Here is a 17,536-nt window from a genome sequence, read left to right on the forward strand (position 1 = left end):
TAGAAAAAACCAGTGATAAACGCACGGGCCAAATCTTCAGTGAGTTATATATTGATCTTTCTCCCCTTCTTGGCACAGCACGAGGCAGTGGCCCTATGCTTCTCTTTTGTAAACCTCAAATGCTATTTCTGCTTCCACTAACAACTTGCTGAGAGATGCAGCATGGGACAGGCTTACTGAAGAGCTGGGCTGGAACTGATTGCTCAGCCCAACCTGCTAGGTGCAGCTAAGTGAACCCTTCTTGAAGGATGCTATATAGGCTCCACAGGTTTTTCTTCTCAGACTAAATTAATAAAATAGCAAAGAAGAATGAAAGATGGCACAGAAGCCGTGGAATCAATAAGCTATTACGAGGCAGAAAACTCAGGGAATGAATTTAGAAATCTGCACAAATTATTAAAGGTGGTGGTGAACAGGTTGCATCTTTTCTGACTCTACTAAATCAGGTCTTCAATTTTATGTAAAACCATAAACTAATCCAAAGGTAAAAACAGCGGTCTTCTCTGCATATTTACAGAAGAAAAGATAGAAAATGCAAGCCCAAAACTCCCAGAAGGGACTATAAACAAAGCAGCTCCAACTCCCCATCAATCATAGGTAACTGAGCTGTGGGCTTATGCCGTTCTCATGTACAAAGCTGGCACTGTGTTCCTAAATAGTTGTCCCGCAGTGCCAGCTTGGGATCCAGGGTTCCCCCCGTCCTTTCCAGTTAGCAAAGCTCTTGCAGTTCATCCTTGTGAACAAATTCTGCGCTAACATTTGTTAATGGTAAAGCACAAGCAAAGTAGATCAAATACTTTCTTTCCCCGCCAGCTTAGTGATTATGGCTGCTCAAAGAAATAAACTAACATCCACGTTTTATTCCCAGCAAGCCTTCAGCTCAATATAAGTCACGTATTTTGGATGTACAGCTCTTTTTTACCATTTTTTGATGATGTTGCTTGGAGACACTGGTTATTGCAACGTCTGAAAAAGGAGGTCAGTAAGTTTGGTTGTAAGCTTGACCATCTCACCAGGTAGCAGAAGAGCAGTACTTGCTACCGCCTGGCCAATTGCTACTGCCTTTCTCAGTAATACAGCTTCCTATGAGCAATCTGTTGTAAATTAACCGGTCATCCATTGTGCAGGAGCTTTCTGCTGGGCAGGTAATTAATGGTGCAATCAATGAAATCTACTCAATTTAGCTGTGACCTCTGAAGGCTGATCTGCCAACTTAATACTCGGAGGCTGAGAGCCACTAAGCGAGCCTTGCAGGCTTTCCCTCGACACTCTTACTAGTGCAGGATACATGGATTGCATAGCAAAATCTGTGAGATGTTTCCAAAGCCAATATTAATCCTGACAGTTTAGGAAAACTGGTCTTCAAATCCATCTTATTTAAAGAAGTAAGTTGAGAGTCACTTTTGCTGGTCGTTAGCTTTGAGTGCATGGTGGAAGGATGCCGCGCTCCCCGTGGTCATGGGCAGGGGCTGTCATATTTGTAGAGCATCTGCTGCAAGAGAGCACTCATCCTGGCCAAGGCATTGCCATAAGCACCAAAACAATAGGATACATCAGATTTTTTTTTTATTATTATTATTGTGGTGATAGTAAAAGGGAAATTTCACAACTGGGTGGAATATTTGCTCACTGAAATGTAGGAGATAATTGATGGGCTGGAAGGGGAAGGTGGCCTGCTCCATCTATCCCTGCTTGCAGGAGGCTGGTACCCCCAGTGCTCAGTAGTTGGCATCTGGCACTTTTTTTCCTGGGCCCTGAAGTATTTTGGCATTGGCCTTATCACTCCACCAAGGAAAATGATTCCAACAAGAATTGCACACATCTGAACTGCAATGTAATTTGGGTTCAGATCTCCTTCATCAGCAAGAGATAAAGCCCCTCTGGTTTCTAACTGTGCTTGCTCAGTGTTTTGTATGTAAAACAGGTAGCCCTTGAGGGATAATACTTAGTTACTTTTCCAGATGCTGCTATATGCATTTTCCCCTATCAGCTGGGCTCAAGCAGACTATTTGCTATCTCTAGGGCCAGCATTAAACACACCAGCATGAGCTGCCAATAAATAATGCAAAAGATTCCCCTAGCCAGGACTTTTTCTTCTGTTAGTAAAGGGGAAAAATATCAGGCTTCAGGTAGCATGGGGGCAGCTGAAAGTTTTAGCCTCCTGGTTTTTTATGCAGATGGTTTTTTAATCCCAGATGTTGTGGGTGAGATTTGCCCAGGTCTCAACCTTCTCCCTTTTTGTGTCCTTCGTTGCAACCCCATCAGAGTCACTTTCTCCCTGGGAAAACTGCATCCTGCAAACATCTTCCTTAGCTCCTGCTGGTTTCTTCTCTATTTAACCAGCTGCAGCTGAAGCATTCTCACAAGAGTTGATTTTCCTCATAATAACCAGACTATTCATGTAGGTTTTGCTATAGCCTGGCTCACAGCCTTCAAAATCACTCCCCAGCTGTTGTGTTTGAGGTGGAGAAGGTCTGATTTTGTGTGTGACTCATGATTTTGGAAGGAGAGACCCCGGGGCATACGTAGGGCTGGTGGCTCTCCTCTGGACCTGTCTGCTCAGGAAAATGACACCCCAGCATTCCTAAATTTTGGATATTGGGATTTCCATCGAGATTTTGATATAGCTCCACTCTGGGCAGGTTGGCACGCTCCTGCCTTCAAGGGTTTGGTTGCATCTGCACCCAGGAACAGCAGCATCTGCTCAGGAGGGCACTCACTAGACATCTACCATGACAAGTGTAGAAATCCTTCTCGGTCCCTGAAAAGCACTCTTCATGCTCCCCGAGCACCACATTTTCCAATAAATATTCGTAACGACAATAGAAGTCAGCTGACCTGCTGCTCTCTGGCTTTTCAACTAGGTCAGCTTTTTCTTGTTTGAAAAACATGTTTTTCACATTGAAAACCCACCGTCTTTTGCAGCAGTTGTGATTAGTTTTCATTCACCCGTTCCCCACAACCAGCCATTTCCTACGAACCTGCTTCTTTACAACCCAGAGGCTGCAAAATACAGATGCAAGAAAAAAACCCAGCCTGCACCCACCACCCCCTCCACTTTAATTACTATTTCAGTTCTACCCTGCAGTGCTGTGTGTTCCTGGGGAGCACACGGGAAATCTGCCATGCGCTGCAGCCCTGCAAATATATATTTCTCTCTTAAAGCTTAGAAGGAAATGAAAATAAATACAACGCAAGTTGGGTTTTGCTGAGGTGGAGAGGAGGCTGCATCGGGGAAAGCCCAATCCTTTAGCAAGTGCAGACATTTGCCTGCCCTGCCCAGACACCCTCCTCTGTACCTGATATTCAGTTTTACCTCTGAATAAAGATGAGGAAGGAAAAAAAAAAAAGATGATTTGTTCTAAAGGTGGGTGTGATGGATGTGAGTGAGAATGCGAGAGCAAAGGATGCGTTGGGCTGTGTGCATCAGGGAGAGGAGCCTCGATCCCCCCCAGGGCTTGGTCCTGGTGAGGAAAGGGTTGCACCTGCGTGGATTTGGAGGAGCTTTTCTGGTACAAGCAGAGTGTGGATTGCAGTGGGGTGAAGTAAGCGGGCAGCCTCGCAGCCAGCCCTGCACTAATATTTCCCTGTCTCTTCTGCCTGTCTCCTGGCTATGAACATTCCTGCCCGCAAGCAGTCGCTAGCTGCAGATATTTGCATTTATGATAAAGTTTGTGGAGGTTGTAGCTCAGCGTGGCATTGCCCCGGCTATTATTGCACTGGGCTCAAAGCGGAGAGCGTGGCTGTAATGGGTGCGGGGAGATGGTGTTTGCTCCTCACTTTGCCTTCCTCGTGGACAAGCTGTCCTTGACCACGCACATGTAAATACACTGTAGAACCCAAACCTGTTGTATTTCTTATTCTTTGGCTAGCTTTGGGTGATAAGTAGAATTCATGATGTGCTGCCTGGCTGTGTGCAAACCCGTGTCTTGAAAGCGTGCAATCGCTGGTTGTGGGGTGTTGCAAGGGAGAGGAGTGATCCCCATCGAGATCCACTTCATCAGTGTAGAAGACCTCTATTCCCCCAAGGCATGGAAAGGAAAGACTGAATCTCCAAAGCCCAGCAGGTTCTGTTATTGCAGGGTCATCAGCTCTTTTGCTTACAGCTGTTGAGCATTTGAGAATATTTTGTGAAGATGGGGCGTGCTGGTATGAAATAAATGGTGAGACTTGCACTGCTGGAGGCTGTTGGAGGTCTGTGAGGGATGGATCTGGTTGCCCATTTGTCCTTCAGAATTTAATGCTAAAGACATTTAATAGAGCTGGAAAGATCATCTCCTCTTGCTGTGTATAGTTTGCTAGTGGAATACAGCACCCTGGCAGGTAAAAACTTAACTGCCCCTGGAGCGAAGGAAGAGTGGGATCACTGCGTGATGTTTCCAGGATGATACCTGTGTTCCAAAGAGGTTGGAAGAAGATTACATTTGTTGCTCACCGAGGAACATTACGCAGGAGAGGTTAGGTTAGTTGTTTTTTCCCTTCCTCGTAAGGATTAATATATGAATACTGCTGATAAGGTCAATTGGTTTCCTTGGCAATAGCAGCTACCGGTGATGTGCTCCTAGTTAATGGAAAATGGGAGTCTTTGCATTTCTGAGGTCATGAGTGGTCCCTGCACGAGCTCAGGAGCCCCCTCCTCTCCCGCTGCTGAAACGAGGTGTGCTGGACCATAGGAAAGCACTGAAACATTTGTGCCTGAATGCAAAGTGAGCTGCAGTGCGATAACCCGGTGTGGTTTTATTGCCTGGGGCAGCCCACTCCCCGGCTCAGCCGCTGCTGCCTTCCCTGGTATCCCTTTAGTCCTTTAGGTCACTTTTTGGCCTTTCCTCTGCGGCACTTTTGGGTAGGCATTTGCAGTCTTCTGCTCCTCTCCAAAGGACTGGTGAGCAGCAAGCAATGCTTTTGGCCAAAGTATTTTTGAGCTTCTTGATGTCCCCAGCAGTGCTTTCTGTGGCTTCCTTGCTTTCCAGTGCAGTCCATGCTTGGGGGTGACCATCACCAGCCCTCTTGCCTGCTCCTAGCCCCCCCCAGGAATGTAACCCTCATTTTAAATGACTAATCACCTTCAAAACCCAAACAGGGCTTGTGCAAACTCTTCCGAGATAACCCAGCTGGAACGAGCCCTCCAGAGCGTGTGGCATCAGCCCTTTCATGCCTCTCTCATTCCTCACCTACTGTTTCGATTCCCCTCAGTGTGGGCTCTTCAATCTGTACAGAATTATTTCCAATTACATTTTTGTTGCTGAAGGCATAAATCTTCTCCCACAGACTCGTTTCCTTCATGCACAGGCAGAGCTGTGTAGCGCTGGTGGAGATAACTAACCAAACAGGGCTTGGATGTTTTATGGACTTTTTTATTTTATGGTGGCCACTTCCTCCCCCCTATGACAAGAAATGACCTCAGTCAACTTTAATATTCTAACAGCAGTGATTTTCAGTACTTAAATCCTTCTTCTAGGGCCATTTAAAAGCTTCTGACCAGAAGAAGCAGGCCAGTGTAGCACAGGGAACATTGATTATATATGGAGTGAGCTCCAAGCTTGTTTTGATGCTGATGAGCTGGGAAGGGAAGCAATCTCATGCTACATTCTTAAAAAAAAAATACTCTTTACTGAGCCCACAGGATCATCATCATCATCCTGAAGTGCAGTAAATGGCTAATTGACCGAATCCACACTGCAAGGAAGAGACTGATTAGGTAAAGCCCTCTTGTTTTTATAACTGAGTAACTGTCTCTACTGGAGCTGTGGGGGTTTTTTTCTCCTATGAAAGTCAGTAATTTGGTGCATGCTTCAGCATGCACGAATATGTTGATAAAAGGCCCTTTCTAGTCATTTCCCTTTCTCGGTAGGGCTAAATCCTCGTTGGGCACAGAGATACTGGCACCAGCCTGTCTGTACCAGTGGAGCAGAGCTAGCTCAAGCGGTGCAATGTCCGCACAGGGCGAAGGGCTGAGGGATGTAGGGTCTTTCTCCAGAGGCTCATCATTTGCAGCGTGGCCCTGGATGATCACACGAGGGACCCAACGACAGCATTTCACAGCGGAGGGGGACGGCTGGGACAAGGTATTCCTGATTTGCAGCACATCTGTGGCAGCTCTGGGGACAGAGCCTTGCATTTAGCCCTCTGCAGCTCAAAGTTGAGCTGGTGGGCTGCCGGTAACCCCTTGCAGAAAAAGCCTGATAAATGCAAAATGTCTCCTGCTTGATTGATGTGTTTCATAGCAGGTAGAAGCTGAGCTGGAGGGGAAATGTGGCAGGAGCGACCTCCTGGGTGGTTTGTGTCGGTGAGGGAATTGAGCGTGCAAAGCATCAATAAATGATGCAGCGCTCTAAATGCAAAGTGCCTCTGGTTGATGAATTTGCATGGCCAAACTGGGGGGTCCAGACAGATACTGAGGCCCAGGATGGCTGGTTCCTGTGCAAATACTTAGCAGAAAATAAAAAGCTTGCAGCAAGGAGCTTGCGATTGAAATAATTTAAACAGACAGAGGGGCCTGAGCTGTGTGTAAGGAGGGGAGCCCAGTGTTGAGTACTGAGGTACTGAGCAAACCAGAGCCTGACCTCTTACAGAAGAAATTGCTGGCGTTTCTTTTTTGCAAGGAGAAATCTTGTTCTCGATGAAATCTCCATACATTGAGTTAACAAATCTCCATGCAGGATCTACTACTGGCACAGCAGGGCGACCTATGCACGTGGCGGATGAAGTAGTGACGGTGGATTTGCTGCCTGTGTCTCACTGCCTGCCCTGGGTGTAGGCAAAGGCTCTACATGCTGCCTGTCAGCCTTTCCATATGAACAAAACATACGTGCCATAAGCTCCATCCCACAGCCCGCTCCAGGCAAGGAGACCCCCGTGTGTGGCTACTGGGGAGCGGGAGAAGTGCAACCTCCCCCAAGGATGGGCTGATGGTTAGGGATGCAGCTGAGACCCAGCCAACCCCGTGTATCACATCTTGCTTAATTTATACCTCTACTAAAGGCACCTTATTAAAGTTGTAATAAGGGTAGAAACAGTCCCCAAGTGCGGCGGGAGAGGTCTCCTGGGCGTTAGGACAAACCTGCTCCCACCAGCACGCTGGCCCCCATGTCCTGTCCCCTGCCATGGTTTGGGTGCTGGAACAAAGATCATATATAGAGTCCTTGCTGCAAATAAAAAGCCGTTTCCTTTAGTGCACTGAGACTGTAACACTGGAGATAAATACCCTGTGGAGCAGTATGCCATTCTCAGTATTCCTTTCTCCCACGTTGGTTTTGCACACTGGCAACATTTAAAATTTAACAGATGCTTTTACGATGCTTCTGCATCCACCTTGTGCCCACCCTGCAGAATCCAGCCCATAAACTGGGCTATTTATTTCTCCAGCCAGCTACAGCGACCCTTTTCTTAAGCACCCTGGAGAACCCAGAGCTGCAGTGCTTAGCACTGGTTTTTTGCTGGGGTGCTCTGGCCTGCCAGCTGGGCATTTCAACCTGAACAGAGGAAAAATTCAACACTGGGTCTTTATTAAACATTGTCATTCACTTTGATTACAGATAGCTCCTTTATTTCAAACAGAACAGTTTATTCACTGCAAGTTTTTTTCATGCCTGTTGGAAAGAGTTAGCATTAAAAAAAAGGAAAAACAACGCTTGGATACATGCAAATCATACTGAACGTTGCCAAATGTATTAAAACGAGTAGCAGAGCTTCTTCTAAGTTATCTACTTGCGTACGGAGGAGAAACAACAACCGACAGCATGAAGCCCCTCTGGAAAAAGCTTCCCGGTGCAGTGATGTTAAATGAACATAGCCAAAGAGACGACCAAAAAGTCTGACGGCGTTTGCACCCAGAAGCAGCAAAGCCAGAGAGTCACTGCTGTGAGCCAGGAAAACGATGCTGTAAAGCTGCTCAGGGATGGGCTTTGAACAGATAGAAAAGGGCTCCCTCTTAGCAAAGGGAGTCATGTTTGGTCCTTTGAATGTAAAGGAGAGGAAGTTTTTCACACTTTCCTGCCCTCCCCCAGGTTTAGGATCAAATGAAATTCTGGTTCAAAAGCCTAAGTGCCCATTCCAGTGCTGCTGCTCTGGGGTGATCCATTTTCCATCCAAAATAAAATAAAATCAACCCCCTGTCTCTTTTAGAAAAAAACAAAATGACATTTTAGAAACAAAGCACTTCTGGTCTGGGAGGGATGGACACAGCCAAGTGACCCAACAGCCTTTCGGAGGCTTTAAATCTCCAGCTGGCTGTGTCTGCCCAGCCCTCAGTGGCAGTGATACAGGGATGAACCCCAGGATTATTTTTTCTTTTATAAACCTTCAGTATTGTGGTCTGTTTTGTCAACAGCAGCAATGAACCTGAGCTGAGGCCCGGCTCCAGATTTTGCGGATCGCTCCCCAGAATGGATCAAATACTCCCAGTGTTGCTGGTGCAAGCTCCAGGTACCACATTAAAAGCTCTGGAGTTATTACAGCAGCACGGCTGGTGGGAAACTGGATTTCACGTCTGAATAAATACTGGGCAGGCACAAGTGCCAGCCTGATTTCGGTAAGGCGGGAGGGTGAGAAAGCCAACCAGGCACGCTGCAGGCTGGGATTTAGCTCCGCACCAGGAAAGCAAAGCTCTCCCTCTGGGCTGGCTCGCTATATTAAGAGAAACACCCCTGGTTAGTGTGTGATCAGACTTTGTTTTATCTCAGCAGTTATGCTATTCATCAGCATCTCCTGAAGTCAGGATTGGAAAGGATTTAAGGTTTATCTCGGCGGCAGTCCTCTTTGGGGTGACTGCTGTCTGTCCATCACATGTGGGAGAGCAGTGGGGCTCTGGCTGGGATCCAGCACTAAGAAAAGCGAGCCCTTCCCTGCAAAGTCTGGGCACCTTTCTTCTCCCCTTTTGTGCTCTTCTAAGGAAGGGCCTCGTGTTACACCACCTTAGAGACGCGTTTTTGAGAGGTTAAAAAGCATAGCACGTCACTAATGTTCAAAAATACCTGGCCAGCTTTTATAAAATACAAGTATTCAACGTGTTCACCTTTATCTGGTCTTGGAAAAGAAAAAAGTTGACATTCATCATACGGGAGGAAGGCAGCAGTCTGGACTCCCAAAGCAACCCACCGCGTGAATCGACCCTCCACCAGGACCTCCAACGCTGAGGTCTCGGTTTTAAGTCATCCTTGCTCAACGCGCCCACCCAAGAGCCACGGAGCCGGACATCATGTCTGCGGCGTCGCAGCACCTTGCTCCGAGTTGGGGAGCTCCCCAGCCTCAACTGTTCTGTCCGTCTGCTGCAAACCTATGTTGTCAGTCTTGCCTGGACCAGCTCGCAGGTCCTCCTGGCTCTCAGCCAGGCCGTCTTGGCTCTCCAGATCGCTTACCTGACCCTCGCCAAACTCCAGAATAGTTGGCAAGTTGCCTTGCTTTGGGCATCGTCTCTTTAGGCTGACCAAGAAGGGTTGCGGCAAGGAGAAGATGTCCACGTTGTTGCCAAGGTCGATCCAGGTGACGCTGGGGAACTTCTTGGGGTCCTTCAGGGTTTCGGTGAGGTCCCGTAGAATGGCTTTGGTGAGCCGGTTGCCGTTGAGGGAGAGGGTGGTGAGGTGGGGCAGCACGCAGAGCGCTGGCAGCAGCTGCAGCAGCATGTCGTCCGTCAGCTCTGTGAAGCACAGCTCCACCGTGTCGATGTGCTCCGAGCTGTGCTGGAGGTAGGACGTGACGCGGTCCAAGTCTTTCAGCGTCAGCGGGATGCCCGACAAGTCCACCGTGTTGTCCTGAGGCTTCCCCATCAGGACAGCTTTCAAGCTGCGGGGGAAGAGAAGGAGAGGGACATTAATGTGGGGGGACGTCTCTGCTCCGTGGCATCGCTTTGGGCTCCCTGGCTCTCTTGGAGAGAGCAAGAACATGAGTTATTTAGGTTGGATGTTCAACTGGGGCTAACCATCTCCTCTGCAGAGACCAGGAGTGTGTCTGTGCAGTTGTGGGGGCACAGAGACATTTCAAGGCTGTTTATTGATAGAAGAGGGCCAGAAACAAGGAGTACCAGATTAAAAAAAACCTTAATTCAGAAAGAGTGCAGAGTTCTTTTCTACAGCCACTGCAAAACCCTGGAATAAAGAGGCTAGCCTGGTGCTCTTAAAGGTGCAAAAAGAGTGAGGAAGCCCTTGATTAGTTGGACAGGAATTGCTAGTGCTGCTGTAACGCTTCTCACACTGCTGGTTACAAAGCTCTCTGAGCGAGAGGGCATGTGTTCGTCCTCTTGGCTGTACAGGTGGGAAACTGAGATCCCAAGCCAGAACGACTTTAGCCCGAGACAGCAAATGTAGGACAGACACCTGCAGGGTTGGGTGATTTGATCTAGTATTTCCAGCGTGTTAGACCTATTATGTCTCTTCAGTCTAGCTGCCGAGGAGACGAGCACTACGGAGAAATCCTTAGATAAATAAATTAATTCTCACAATGACCCTACAGAGACTCATTAGCATGAGCTAGACTGGAGTTTCACAGGTCACTTTATCTTCTAAAGCAAATCAAAGAACGTAGCTACAATGAGGACCTGTCGGCAGACTAGCACTGCTGAGGACTTTTTGCTAATGAGTTGTTATTCTGAGTGAATTAGGAGGTGGAAGGAGCCTCATGCATGCTAATTGCTCATGTCAACTTGGTGAGCGCACATGTCTCATCTGCTGCGGTGGCGCAGGCGTTTTAGCCTCACGCCAAACCAGCCAGCTGCGGAAATGCTTTTGCCTTTCATTACAGCCTGAGCCAGAGAACGGTTCTGCCCAGCACCTGCTGGTTTTTATAGCTGAAAATGCAAACCAGCACTAACGCTGCTTTGCTTAGCTGCCGAGCAATGGCCACCGCAGAGCCAGCCCACCATCTCTGCTGGGCAGCTGCTCAAGCGCGTCTGCTCCGGTGCCACCGCACCTTGTTTGAAATTCGTCTTGCGCAGCACGGTAAGATGTTGTACAGCTGGTTCCACAACGTGCGTCCCAAGCCATGAGCTGTTTGTGATCTGGGAGGGTGGGTGCAGGCAGCTGGTAAGCGTTGGGCTTTTCCCCTGAGGAGTTCCAAAAGTAACAGAGCTACAGAGTTGTAAATTGTGCTAAGCTTTAATTTGTAAATAATGCACATAGACAGACAACCTTGCAAGGTGTTGTGAGCTCCCTGCTAGACTCTGGGGGAATAACTTAGAATAGAGGCAGGGTGGAAGGAAATGAAGGTTATTTGTAAGTACCAAAGCATTTTATTGTTGACTGATCAATACCCGCGTTTACCACTGGGGTATGAGGAGTTTGCCATGGCCACTTGATGTACTGGAGACCTGCAAGCCAAGGAGGAGTGAAATTCCTGCAGTTCCTATGGAAATACCCCCCCCCCCAAATGTGTATGTGTGTGTACTTCCCAAAATCGTCATCACCAGAATAACTTTCCTAAATAATCACAGGAAGGCTGAAATTGCTATGACCTACAGTTAAAGAGTTTGCTCCAAGGTAATGTGTCCTGAGGTGTTAGGAGAGGGCCAGGGAGAGCAGAAAGCCTGGCTCAGCCCAGCAGCAAAAGGGGGCACGCCATAAGGTGTCTGTCCCCCCCATGAAGGATGGCACTTGCAATGCATGTATGCATGGGCGTGAGCAAAGTGCTCTAGTTTGACTATCTGTAGTCATCAAGAAAGCAGTAAGATTTGGGAGCATGGGGGCTGTATAAGGTATTGTGAAGGTATGGATGGTGATCTGCCATGTATGTCTGCTCTGCCAAGGGTACGGAGCTATTTGCAGTGCCTTACTTGTCTGTCTTTCACAGCCCTGCAGAGTATTAGCTGCCTGCCTTTGAGTCAACAGGCAGTGATTTCCAAATCATCGCAGGAGGCTACTTTGCTTGGTGGGGCAATGCAGCTGATGCAGTCAGCAAAGCAGCTAGCTTAACAGGACTAGCGTTGGTTTTAGCAGCAAATACAGAACAAGCTGTGGCAGGGCTGCCCTGATGTCCTGCCTGCCATCAGATACACGCACGTGCACCGGTTGAGAAAGCAACTGCATTTGCACTTGGGGTTAAGCTGTTGGCCAGATCATGTAATGCTCTGGAGGACTTGGGGCCAAGATGCTCTGATGTCTCCTCTGGGTTTGTTTTTCCAAGCTGCCCGTGAGAGCTGACTGCCCAGAGACTGTTATTTCAAACAAGGGGAAAAAAACATGAGAGCTTTACTCCAAAGGTCCATGCCGATAAGTTGTGTGCCAGTTAACAAGAGAGTCTCCAAATCCAGAGCTACTCTTCTGCTTTCTTGAACAGCACAAAACCCATGTACTGGGTGCCCATGGCCGCAGGTTGGCTATGGAGACCTGGCTGTGACCCAGCTGAGCTGGGGGAGAGCAGGCAAACTCCTGGGTGCTATTTTTAGAGCAGAAACAGCTCACAAATCTTGACCATGTTGTGATGGGGAGGCTGGGAGGGGTGAAAGATCTTTTTTAGAGAGTTCCCTTGGTGATGCTGGATTATGCTCCACGGTCCGTTTAGCAGTACTTTGTTCTTGCTCTTCCTTTGAAGATATTATTACAAGGAAGAAATGGATGCAGATAAGCACTGGGATTAAAGTCAACTTCCATCTAGAGGCTTGGCTAAACACTAGGAAAACAAGCTTTCCTCCCAGTTTCAATATGCACTTAAACTGTGGCTTTCTGATATTGCACCATGGCAGAAAGGGAGCTAATTTCACAGACCCTCCTCGGCTCGAGCAGGTACCGAACTTGGAGCTGGATGCAACAACTGTGCAAAAGGCTTTGATCGTCACCTGGCTCTCGGATCGCAGCCATTTCACGTGAACTATTTTTTTTTCAGGGAACACCCCATAGGAAAGAATGAGATTTTTTTTTTTTTTTTTTTTTTTTTTTTTTTTTAATATTCGTGGTACCCTGAGCCCTTTAGGGGCTCATGTGGCTCAGTGCAACCCTCCTGCTCTAACAGAAAGGCACCTGCCTGTTGTGCTACAAGCAAAATGACTGAATTTCACCTAAACTAGGCCATGCAGTGTTAAGGTCTCCTTAAGGAAATCAATTCCACCAACCCCCTGCTTCATGCCCCAGAAAATGCTTGGCTGCTCTGTGTGTGTTATTCAGGGATTTTATGTTTGAAGAGAGGAGCTTGTTTTGGCTGCGGTCGCTGCCGCTGGGGGGGCATTGCCATGGGCTGGAGCAGACTCGAGCCAGGCGGGAGGGGACAGACCAGGAATGGCATTGCAGGATCTAAGACGACAGCAAATCTTCCCCAAAAATGCTTGAATGGCACTAGCCCAAATGGCAGCTGCATAAATTAATCAGCCTCAAAAACATGAGTTTGTGCAGCAGTTGGCCAATTTCTTCACCAGAGTGATTGACTTCTTATTAACCTTCTAATTCTAAGTACCTGGGAGATCTGAGGGTAATTTTGATGCATCATCCTAACTGCAGCCCTGGCATAAAGCAAGCACTGGGGTACGGCATCGGGCGAGCGAGCTGGGACAGCTCAGCAAGCGCTATCTGCTGTGACCATGCTTGTGCCACAAGTTGGGACGGGCTCCGGGAGCTCATCGCTGCACAGCAAACCCAGTGGCTCTCGATAGGGAGCCATGGGAGATGGGGAGAACAACAAATATCTGGGATGTTCTGCAAGAAATAGCACCCGTCTCTTAATTTGACATGCAGCCCTACTAGTGAGGCTGTGGCAGATCATGAGAAACGCCTTGTCCGTTGGTGGGGGAAAGAAAAAAAAAATCCATAATGGAGTCTCAAGAACAGAAAACTGGAGAAAAGGGACATATCCAGCACAGTTAGGTAGGACTCCGAGGAGATGGGTGATCGCAGGAGGGGCAAGATCTACAAGAGCAAAACCAAAACAGCCAGCGGCAGAGGGAAAGCCATTTCCTTCTGCGTACGGCACCAGGAGCAGAGAAATCAGGGAGCAGCAGCACGCTAGGGTTTTATGGCTGTATTATTTATTTAATATGTGCTTTCACTTCTCCAGCTCAGATGAAATCCAAGAGGGTCAGTCCTCCGGCTTTCCAGGAACAGCTTTAGCTGATACAAACTGAAGCCCCAGCACAGACCTGTGCTCTTGCAGGGTCTTACGCAGCCGAGTGGGATTTTTTGGGTTACAAGACAGCATTCCTACACGGATGAAGGCAATCCAGTGGGAATGATAAGCACAGCTGGGTACTCCAACTCTCTGCACTTGCTTCAGACATCCTAGCAAGAGACTTGTGGTCTGAAGAGAAGAAAGCAAACCAGTCTGATGGATGAGCCCTTTGCTAAGGGTTTTTACTGGGTGCTAAGTGGGCTAGGGCTTTAAAAATAAACAGGAGTCCCAGCCTATGATCACCCACGGCAGGCTCTGAACCTGTGATTTAGGCCCATTCAAAAGCACACCAATCTGACTGGAAACCTTTTTTTAAAACAACTCTTGGGTCATTAAGTGACTTATTACACACATTAGCCAATGGCCGGGTTGGGGTGAGAGGAAAGGCTAATGACAGCTGCTGTTACTATTTACTATTATCTGCACGTTTCAGTTGCTGGTTTGCCCTGGGAAAGATTATTCACGCAGGCTGCTTAGCAAAAGGCTGGCCAGACAATGTCTATAATTTTAATCTTTTTTTTTAATTTTGGTGCCTTGGTGTAATGGTGCAATTAGCACTTTCCCATCTGGGCTCCTCTCAGGCGCAAGACGTGGTGAAGCTGGGCCGCATCTGCTACACCCCTCTACGTCACCTTAAAATTAAATGTGTTACCAAACTTGCACTGCAAAGTGGAGAGGGGTGTGATGGATAACGCTACTGGTTATTGGATTTATTCCATGCTGTGAGCTGGGCCGTGCAAAGGGGCTGGAGGAAGGGTCAGAGCTTGGGCTTGGTCCCTCATCCCCTTCCCCTGCCATCGGCACTAAGCCTGGCTTTGCAAGGGGGCAAAGCCTCACTCCAGTAGCCCAGGCTGCTCAGTCTAAGCCAGGGCAATTACTAACTTAGTCTTTGTTTTTCATGCAGGTGCAGGCAAATAGCTACCCAGACAAAAACCAGCCAGAGAAAAGTTATGTCAATGAATTGATGCAAATCCCCTTTGGCTTAGGCAAGATTCTGAGCTGCTCTTCCACAGGGATGTGTTTTAAATCAAAATTGCCAGGGTGAACCTAAGCGTCGTTCATCCAAAGAGTTGGGCCCTCACTTCAACAGTGTTAGGTTAGTCTTAAAGCTCATTTAACATAAGAAAATAGCTCAAAATTTCTAGGAGCAAACAGCTCTGGTAGAAATAACTTACCTAGGTGGGGGATCAGTCCTTGAGCATACCTTGGTAGCAGGAGAACAAGAGGGCTTTTAAAAAAAGTTACAAAACTGCCGATGTTTTTCCTTGTTTAATGTAAGAGGTTTGGGTTTTCTTATGGCAAGACAGATCATACAGTGCAAAAACTATTAGTAAATGATCTGGTGCCAAGCTCCAGTGGGTAGGTCAATAACGTCCTGGTGCTCAACAGATCTGTACGCTCACTAAACTCTCCTGTGCCTTGGGGACCCATTTCACTGCTGTGGTGGCACTTCTATTAGTGGCAGTTCGTGGTTTGCTGGATTAGCTGAAACCTCAAACACACACCTCCACAGTAATTTAACAAGATCTATACTTATCCCCTTACAAGGTCTCATTTAACCTGTATGTGGGCAGAAAGGCAGCTGTTAATGTGACGCGGTTCTCTCTACTGGTAATTTTTTGGCAACACTGGGAAAGAAACCAATGAAATAGTATATTTATTATTAAAAAAAATAAATTGATGTTCATATGTTGGCAGCTACTTCTCTCCCATATGTACCACCACATCATTTTTTGGAAGCAGCCCCAGCGAGCGAGGTGTAGGGAGGCTGGGGCCAGGGCGATGCCTCGGTAACAAGCTCTTCCCACCTCAAAAAACCAAAATTACTCTTGTCTTTCAGTCTTTGAGCACCAAAGCTGGTTATAGCGGGATCTTGCTGTCAATTAAAGCACATAGTGTCCCTGTGGATAAGTGATAACCATTTAATAGCATGGCTAAAATAAGCATCCGGGGTTGATCCTTGTTTTATCCAGCATGGATATCCCCTGCAAGGAGCTATGCTGCCCGCCTGCCTTCATGTAACTTCTTGTGAGACTTCTAGTATGGCTTTAATTTAGCAAAACCAAGATGATAACAAAGAGGGAATGCGGATAACTTCAGGGCAGCTCTTGTTTTGTTTTGAGCTGCTTTCAATATTGCTTCACATTTGGTTTTTTCCTTGGAGCATGCATACAATTTCTGCCAGCAAGTAAAAGAGAATTTCTCACTAGGGCTCTATCCTTTTCCCCTTGAGAGGGATTTAGCTGATACCTACTGAAACGGATTGATTATCTGGTACAAATAGCCTTTTCACCCTGACGATCTGCAGTCTGTATCAAAGGCAGAGGAAATCTCCCGAATCACCGGCTCAGAGCAGCCCTGTGCTCGTGCTGGGGGATGGCTTGCTGTTCTGCAGCAGCCTACGCTCAATCTGTCCCTCGGGAAACAAACAAACAAATCCCAAACCTGATTTAATAAATATAGTTCTGTGGGTATTTTGAACCACCTCATGGAAATGAGGAGGATATTATGTTAAGAAACAGCTGTAAAAACTTTTATCCCTGCCATAAAGTTTGCCACAGAATGGCCCCAAATCTCTGGAGGAAGATCTTACCATTAAACAAATCCCTACGAGCTTTAGTGGAGGATCAGTTACCCCCACTTGGTTTCATCCTCACATCTTATAAGGATATTCCACTGGGGAAGAGACAGATTTTTTTTCCCAGCTGGAAAGAGTATATGGGGTTTTGACCAATGTAACGATAGGATTGGGTATACAACCATGCACTAAACTCCTGATAACACTTTGGCAGGATGCTGACTTATACACACTCATGCTGAACCGAAAGCTATTTTGCATGCAGTATTGAATCAGATCAGAAAATGTTCCCATGAACAAGAATATTGATGTTTAGATCAAAGACAATTAAAAGAAAGGGATTTCCTCTTGGATTAAATTTATGACATTTCTCTAAAGCACTGCACAAATCAGGACATGAGACACTCATGTGTCGTATAATAAAGTATAATTGGGCTATTGAGCTGCTTGCTTGGAGGGCAAAGGAGCAGCTTGAGAAAAATGAAGAAGAGGGACCCCCACAGAGTGATGAATTACAGTAAGAAATTTATATGATATCACTAGTGAGAAAACTATTTACAAAAATGTCAGCAAAAAATTATTGAACATAATGAGTCATCAGAAAAAAAGTAAAGTCTTGAGGTAAAAGACTTGTCCTGAAATACTGGTGGTATCAAAGATAAGTATTAAATAGCTTTTTCAAAGTCCCTACTCCTGCTTCAAATGATGACAGTCAAACACTGGAATAGATATTTTGGAAATGGAGGAAAGGAAGACAAACAAATGCATGTACTCTGTTAGTAATAATGTTGACAAAAAGGTTAAGCTCCCCCAGCCTCAGAGGAGGAACAGAGCCAAGAAAATATAACTGTTTAGCTTAAATGAGGAATGTGACTG

General features: G+C 46.9%; 1 protein-coding gene across 1 annotated transcript in view; it reads right to left on the reverse strand.

The window, feature by feature from the left end:
- Positions 1-7,484: 7,484 nt before the first annotated feature.
- LRRC75A (leucine rich repeat containing 75A) overlaps positions 7,485-17,536 on the reverse strand; it is a 96,609-nt gene continuing 86,557 nt past the window's right edge. Inside the window, exon 4 of the mRNA XM_052803266.1 lies at positions 7,485-9,780. Coding sequence (XP_052659226.1) covers positions 9,195-9,780 — 586 coding nt within the window. The 3' untranslated portion in view covers positions 7,485-9,194. The remainder of the gene's footprint in view (positions 9,781-17,536) is intronic.

The sequence above is a fragment of the Harpia harpyja genome, chromosome 12 (genome assembly GCF_026419915.1).
Source record: "Harpia harpyja isolate bHarHar1 chromosome 12, bHarHar1 primary haplotype, whole genome shotgun sequence".
NCBI lineage: Eukaryota > Metazoa > Chordata > Aves > Accipitriformes > Accipitridae > Harpia > Harpia harpyja.